Below are 8,376 nucleotides of genomic sequence, written 5' to 3' on the forward strand. Positions count from 1 at the left end.
AAAAAGGTGAAAAAATAGCTAAAATTGATTGCAAGGGTAATAGGGTCCCCTATGAAGTTGGAGGGTGTCGCATAAACTTTGCCCATAGTTCGGGGGTACTGGATGCTTATCCCAAATAGAAATGAGACGTGTTTTTTGAGACGGAATAAAAAGTAAACTAGGATAAAAAAAATTGAAATAAGGGAGTATCTTCTTTCAGTTCAGTGAATATCAGCATTATTTTGGAGGTGAAGACGATACTATGAGAGGTGGGGTTGTGAAGACAAGGTGTGTTGGAGGTTGGGAGGACACAATCAATGTGAAATGCTAGTTGTACATTTTTCTTATTTTTTAGCAACTTGTTTTCATACAGGAACATTTTCCAAAAACTTTGACCAACCGAATATGAGAAAATGGTCGTCCATATTGAAAACAGCCATAATTTGTGTGTTTATTCGCGAATAGGTAAAGTTTTGGTGGATGAAATGACATTGAAGTCTTTGGAGGTTGGAAATGGTGCCAAGATCATGCTTATGGCTTCTCAAGGCTTGCACCAAGGGGTAATTCTTTATTTTATCCTTTACATTAAGTCGTAGTTTTATTCTTGTAGTTTCTTGTTCTTTGAGTTTGGTTACTATTTGTTTGTTTCTTGTACTTCGATTTTTGTATCATGTTGTGATTACTTTTCACGATGATTTGTCATGTTGTATATAGCATTGTCCCCATGGCTTCTTCACTTGGTTATTGCTTTTTTACTTTCTTCTTTACTTGAACTGAGGGTCTATCAAAAACACTCTATGATTCCAGAAACTACTTTGTGGGATTTCACTGGGTATGTTGTTGTTGCAACTCCTAAATTCAAAGCAATATTTCTCTAAGATCCTGTTTGGATTAACTTATTTTAAGTGCTTTCAAGCCAAAATAGTTTTTAAACATTTTTCTAGCATTTGAGTAAATTAAATGAGTGCTTATGTTTTCAGCCAAAATGATAAAAATAAGCCAGAAGCCATAAGTTAGAAATCCTAAGTTATGGCTTATAAGTTGGAAGCCAAAAACCAATCCAAACAGGAAGTAAATTAGACCATAGAGAATCTCCTAATAGTTAGAGCAACTAGAAAGAGATCCTTTTGCTAGAAAAGATTCCGTTTAGATGTAGGATACCTAATTAGAAGTTTTCGCAACTATATGTTTCTCTCTCCTTTTATTTTGCCAAAAATGTTTTTTCTGGCTTTACCAACTATTTCAGATTTACACTTAAATGTGTTGCTACACTTAGTTTGTATACGGATATGTATATAATTAGAATTGGATAGAACCTCTAGTATTGGTAAGCCTCTCTTTTGTCTTCAATGATAACATACTGATTACTAGAATGGAATGGGTCTACACGGAGTAGAACATATATTTAGATATACGAGACTGCAAAAAATATGTAGGAGACTACAACTAATTTGGATTGAGGTGTAATTGATTAACCTCATGACCTGTACTCTTTCGTCTTTGGCATTTTTATAAATTTACCCTGGTTTGTTCCTGAACTTAGATAGATCCTTGCGTACAATAGATCCTTGCAGTCGGGCCCTTCCCCGGATCCCGCGCGTCGCGGGAGCTTCAGTGCACCAGGCTACCCTTTTTTTGTTTCTGAACTTCTGCTCTGAATAGGTGAATTGATTAAAACTTAAAGCTTTTGATTTCTTGAGTTATTTACTTATTTGTGTATATTGGATAGGATGGACCATTAAGAAAAGAAGCTTCCAACTTGTCCACAGTGAGGAGGATGCCTGAAGCTATGAGACCTAAAAGGGACGTTCCTGAAGTTCCTGTTGTGAAGAGCCAACTTGAACGGTGGAAGGCTACTGGGGTCATTGCACTATCAGGATGCAATCTGAAGGTAAGACGAGAAGTAACTGGCTACTTTGTCCATTGATTTCGAACCTGTTCTTACCATGACCTATCTTAATTGTGATGGGACAAGAGATACAGTGGTTAAACCGGATCTCACTTCAAAGTTCGATCCAATCAATATACATATTGGAATTGACCTAAAAATAGAACTGTTTCATCTTTTCTTTTTCCTTCCAATTCACTTTATCTAAGTTGTATCTAATCCATTTTCTGGCTTGAGTAGGTGATATAGCCAAGCTATTCCTTTCTATTTATCCGCCAATATGGGGAAAACCAATAATTAAATGAATCCATAAAATTATAAAAATTGGACTGCAGGATTTGAACCCTCGATTGTTCTTCTTTCTGGCTATAATACCAATTTTCAGTAATGGAGCTGTTAACAACTCATATATCTGTATGAAGACTAATGTTGCAGTATTAGTCCAAATAGAACATGGCAATTGGAGTAGATCCCCCCAGTATCTTTAGAAAGATATTAGGTGTGAATCCACCAGTTTTGCAGTCTAAACAAGAAACAAAGTTCTATTTTCCCTCCACTATGAATAACAATACCGAAAGAGAGGAGGAATATTGGCATATAGATTCAATACATTTGGAATGAAGCGAAATCCCTCCATGGCATATTGTATTCCAATTCAAATCTCTGGCTGATAGATGGGTTGAATATTGTTCATTTTTTGGAAATTGGAGGACTAAATGGGATGACCTTCCTAATAGCTGGTGACAAAAATGTGCATCTCCAATTCTTTCATGTTTTGCACTTATTTATTGCATCATCAAAAGTCAACCGAAATGATCGCTCAAAGTTTCCTCATTTGCAAGACAATAAATAAATTTAAGTCCCAAAAAGATGCAGTCGTGTAGAGAAAATAATGAGGAAAAAAATACTGCTGTGCAGTTCAAACTTATTGATGAAATGTTGGGTTAGTCTGAGAGAACATTTAGCCTGCATTATTCAGATAAAATCCCTTCATGTATTATTTATGTGTGTACATATTGTGTATCTAGAATGAGAATATACTATGGTCAAATGGTAAACTTATCTTAGCCAATTAGTAGAACCAAGTTTGATTCCTTCTATCGTCCAAGAGTTACTTATTTACTTCTGTTAAATCGTAAATAACATTATGTACGTCCTTAAACTACGTTGCCAGCCGATTCTTTTACTTTTTCTTCCTCTTGAAGGTATTTTTCTCATTACTTATTGGAACTTTACAGACCCTGCCTGATGAAGTGTTGACCTGTGGATCTTCTGCTAGAGTCCTTGATCTCAGCCACAACTCACTACAGCATCTCCCCTCTTCGATTAATAGCTTGAGTTCTCTTCAGGTCAGTACAGCTGACTCCTTTACATATCTTTGAAATTGCGATTTTTTCTCTTGTTTGAGGCTGAAATTTTATTTCGGTATTGTTTCTGCTTACCAGAAATTGATTCTCAATGGGAATGAAATTATGGATAATTCCTTAAGCTGGGAAGAGCTAGCTTCTCTAAAGAGTCTTATGTTTATTTCACTGAACCAAAACCAGTAAGTACCAGTTATTCCTCAGATATCCCTTCATCAACATACTACTCTCCGAATTGAATGAGATTCGCCAAATTATTGCATCATCTCTATATAATTGAAGTTCACACATTCTTATCTGCACCATTCAATGATGGGTACACCAAACATGTAGGTACATTTGAGTGAGGGACAAAATTTGCAATGTCATAGTTCTCATTTACGGGATTGTTTTGATAGAATTAAAATATGAAAACTGAAGTATATCAGTGGGTAATATAAAGCTGCATATCCTTCATTTACAGAATTCATGGTATTAAACTTTTTGATCAGTGACATTCAGATTCAGATGTTGTTTCATGTTACAATTTTATTTTCTAACACGGCTTACTCTGTTTACCAACCTCAACCATTTATCATATGTCATTATTTCGTATAAAAATTTCTTGTATGATTGTATCAACTAATCTTCTTCTTGGTATGCAGCATAGCAACATTGCCTTGTGAGATTGGCACTTTGACCAGTCTGAGACAACTTCATATTGCACATAACTATTTAACAGATCTCCCATCTGAGATAGGTCAGCTGACCGGCCTTGAGGTTCTGAAAGTTAACAACAATAGGTAATTTGAAGTACTGAAACAAAATAAGATATTGTAATGTACCGTTATCATGATATTTAGTGTTAAGTTGCTGTTCCAAGTCCTTTTCTGGAGATGTGGATGTTTTGGAGTCATGTTGATTTTCTTTATCTTTTATTTTTCTTTGAAGTGAATAGAACCTAAATTTGGTTTGTAAGCTTAATCTTTCAATTGCAGGATACACTCTATTCCGGAAAGCATTGGGGGTTGTGCTTCTCTTATTGAGGTAAAAAAAAATGGGCTTATTTCCCTTTTAGTAACTGGAATCATGAAATCCAAAATATAGGCTGAAACAAGTTCCAGCATTTATTGTTTCCTATGGTATTATTATATATACAGATAACCTGATTCAATATGGTGTAGGTTGATCTTTCATCTAATCTTTTGTTAGAGCTGCCAGAAACAATTAGCAAACTAAAGGACTTAAAGGTCTGTCTTCATCTATATGCTTTTGCATTTTTTGTTCTCTTTTGAAGTCCTGCTTCAAAGATGCCACTTCAGCTTACAGTTTTTTCAAACAACACAACAACATACCCAGTGTATTCCCACAAGGTGGGGTCTGGGGAGGGTAAGTGTACGCGGTCCATACCACTACCTCAGATGAAGTAGAAAGGCTGTTTCCGATAGACCCTCGGCTCAGGACAGATAACATATAACCAACAAACAAACAGAAAACATAAAAGCACACAACAAAAATGGGATAACATACCGACAGAAAATAATGAAACAAGGCACCCACAAGGTAATACTATAAACTATCTATTCGAAATCAAAAACAACATTGAAACATCACTAACAAGAAACTACAGGCGTAGATACAAACAAAAGCACTCTACCTACTATGATGGACGAACTCCTACCCTCTACCCTAATCCGCATCCTCCACACCTTCCTATCAAGGGTCATGTCCTCTGTAAGTTGTAACTGCTCCATATCATGTCTAATCACCTTCCTCCAATATTTCTTCGGCCTACCTCTACCTTGCCTATAACCATCCATAGTCAGCCTCTCATACCTCCATACTGGAGCATCCGTGCCCTTCCTCATCACATTCCCGAACCATCGCTTCCCGCATCTTGTCCTCTACCGAGGTCACTCCCACCTTCTCCCGAATAGTCTCATTTCTTACCCTATCACTCCTGGTAAATCCATACATCTATTGCAACATCCTCATCTCCGTCACCTTCAACTTTTGAATGTTAGAGTTCTTCACTGGCCAACACTCCGCTCCATACAACATAGCCGACCGAACTGCCACTCTGTAGAACTTACTTTTAAGTTTAGGAGACATTCTTTTATCACACAAGACCCCTGAAGCGAGCCTCCATTTCAACCATCCTGCACCAATACGGTGCGTGACATCCTCATCAATCTCTCCATTCTGTTGAATCATAGACCCAAGATACTTGAAACTCTTTTTTTTTTGAATGTCCTGGGAATCCAGCTTCACCACCACATCAGTCTCATGCGATAAATCACTAAACTTGCACTCCAAGTACTCTGTCTTGGTCCTGCTCAACCTAAACTCTTTGGACTCAAGGGTCCAAACCTCCACCTTATCATTAACACCTCCCCGAGTCTAGTCAATCAGTACAACATCATCCGCAAATAACATACACCAAGGTACCTCCCCTTAATACGTCGCGTCAAAACATCCATCACCAAGGCAAATAAAAAAGGGCTAAGAGTCGATCCTTGATGCAACCCAGTCAAAACAGGAAGTGCTCCGAATCTAATCCTACCGTCCTCACACGAGTCTCTACACCTTCGTACATGTTCTGAATCGACCTAGCATACGCCACGGGCACGCCTCTAGCCTCCAAACACCTCCACAAAATCTCCCTAAGGACTTTGTCATACGCCTTCTCAAGATCCATGAACACTATGTCCAAGTCCTTCTTCCTCTCCCTAAATTGCTCCACTAATCTCCTCACAAGGTGAATGACCTCTGTAATCGAGCGACCTGACATGAAATCGAATTGATCTCAGAAATATCCACGATCCTCCTCAGCCTCAACTCTACCCCTCTTTCCCAAACCTTCATAGTATGACTCAATAGCTTGATACCTCTATAGTTGTTGCAGCTATGAGTGTCTCCCTTGTTCTTATACAAAGGAATCATAATAAAGGATGTTACATAGTTATCTAAGAGCATAGCTTGGATGGACATGTGTGCATCAGCTCTAGAACATTCAGCTATGGTACTTTAGACTAAACTTGGTGATGTACTGCCATAATCTGCTGGTCCAACACCATTTTCTGGCTAAAAGCACATTACTTGATGGCTAAAACTTAATCTTGGTTAAGTGAAAAATGTTATACATTCATTAGTTTGGTGTAGCACTTGGCAATAGCAAGTTCGTACCACACATTTTAGGGGCATGTCATGCATTTGACTGCTGCCACAGACAAAAGTCTAGTATTTAAGTGGAGAATGGTAGATGGTAGGTCTATTATCAAATAGTTTCGAGTAGGCCTATTATCAAATAGTTTCGAACTGTGTGCCAACCAACTCCCGGGGACCTCTTGTTCTCTTTGCAAGACGCGACACAATTTTCTTTAGTTAAACAATCTTTTCTGAAACATCTAGCATCATGTGATGGCCTCTTTAACCAGGCAGTATGCTTTTGCTGGTGTAGGCACTTTATCTTCGAAACAACGGGCTCAAATCTCTTCCTAGCAGCATTTTCAAACAGTGCTGCGAACTCTCTATACTAGATCTCCATGGCACTGAAATAACTATGGATGTTATCTGCCAGGTATTCAATTATTTACTACTAATATCAACAATAATATGCTCTATTTAGTTTTGCCCCTTACGATTCTCAATCACAGATTGAAGGATGGGAGAATTTTGATGAGAGAAGACGCTCTAAGCATCAGAAGCAACTGGACTTCAGAGTGAGCAGCTCTGGCAAATTTGATGAAGGAGCTGATAAGAGCTAATCATCCAGATACAAAGTGCTCGGTAACTCGGTTTGTCTACACCTTGACATACATTTTCATAGTGATCCCTAGCAAACTTTACAGAAAAATCTTTTAGTACCTTCTAGGATACATCAAGAAATTATAATGAGCATACTGCTCCTGTGTATACTCCCTACAGATTTACCATTGTTCTGCAATCTTGTTCTAAAGCTTTCTGCATCTTCTCAAACTGTTACATAGCTGAAAGATTCGTCAAGCATACATATTACCAATTGTTGAACCCTTAAAGAATTGAATTTACTTGCCAGTTGAAAGTTGCATACTCCTTGTGTCATAGGCGATACAGAATTTATGATTTTTTTTGGTTCTAACATTTAAATTTTTATTCTTGAACCCATTATATCTTTAAAGTTATGACTTCATATCTTGTATTTATCACAATTTATATATTTTTTTACTCAAATTATACATCACGCCAAAAGTACAGGGTTCAGATGAACCCGGTACCAAAGAGCTACATCCGTGCTGCCTTTCGTTCCAATTTGTGGCACAAATTTTCGAGTGTCAACCAAGTTTTTCTTTGACTAAAATTTCTTTATGTGCCTTTTACATATACAACAACAACATACCCAGTATTTTCCCACCAAGTGGGTGCCTTTTACATATATTGAAGTTAATTATTGTGTTTCTTTATTATCTCTTTTCTAGATTATTTTTGTGTTGAGCCGAGAGTGTATCAGAAATCTTTCTATCTCACCTAAGAGGTAGTGGTATGGACTGCGTATACTAATCGTTTTCAAACCCCACTTTGTGGGAATTTACTAGGCATGTTATTGTTCTTGAAGCTAATTATTGAGATTTATCATACTTTTTATGTAGTTTCAGATGTATAAATTTATTTTATTTTATTTTTTAAAAAGTTCAACTTTTATGTCTGAGTCAACTTTTATGTCTGAGTTTATACCTGTCAAGTGGGCCGGGCCGGGTCAACCCGGAATTGGCTCGTGAAAGTTAGCTGGGTTGTGGGCCGGTCTGGATTTGGATCTAGTTAAATGGGTTGGTCCGATTTCGGGCCCAACAGTAAAAAATTTCAAAACAACCCTAATCCGACCCACTTAATCTAATCCGGTCCAACCCACCTAAACCCGATCAAAATCGGTCAAAAAAGGAAAAAAAAAAACTACAATTACACTATATATACACATCTATATACATTTTAAATTCGTTAAACAATATATATACACTTTATATATAGTATATACTACATTAGAATTTTAAAAAATATATACACATACACAATTACATATGTAATCGTGTATACGACTATACGTTAGTTAAATATATATTACTCTAAATAAAATATATTCTACAAGATATATACTACAATATAATGATATATAAAATAATTTATAAAACA

At 36.9% G+C, this 8,376-nt stretch overlaps 1 protein-coding gene across 5 annotated transcripts in view; it reads left to right on the forward strand.

Moving 5' to 3' along the window:
• Window positions 1–444: 444 nt before the first annotated feature.
• The window catches only part of LOC107873536 (LRR repeats and ubiquitin-like domain-containing protein At2g30105), a gene marked incomplete at its 5' end in the record, with an annotated part of 12,565 nt that continues 4,633 nt past the window's right edge, over window positions 445–8,376 (forward strand). Inside the window, 9 exon segments of one of the 5 annotated variants that reach the window (XM_047414643.1) lie at window positions 445–539; window positions 1,709–1,870; window positions 3,106–3,216; window positions 3,313–3,413; window positions 3,876–4,013; window positions 4,209–4,257; window positions 4,395–4,460; window positions 6,671–6,790; window positions 6,867–7,007. In XM_047414643.1, the coding sequence (XP_047270599.1) occupies window positions 445–539; window positions 1,709–1,870; window positions 3,106–3,216; window positions 3,313–3,413; window positions 3,876–4,013; window positions 4,209–4,257; window positions 4,395–4,460; window positions 6,671–6,790; window positions 6,867–6,977 (953 nt within the window). 5 annotated transcript variants of the gene reach the window in all.

This window comes from Capsicum annuum, chromosome 6 (assembly GCF_002878395.1).
Source record: "Capsicum annuum cultivar UCD-10X-F1 chromosome 6, UCD10Xv1.1, whole genome shotgun sequence".
Lineage (NCBI taxonomy): Eukaryota > Viridiplantae > Streptophyta > Magnoliopsida > Solanales > Solanaceae > Capsicum > Capsicum annuum.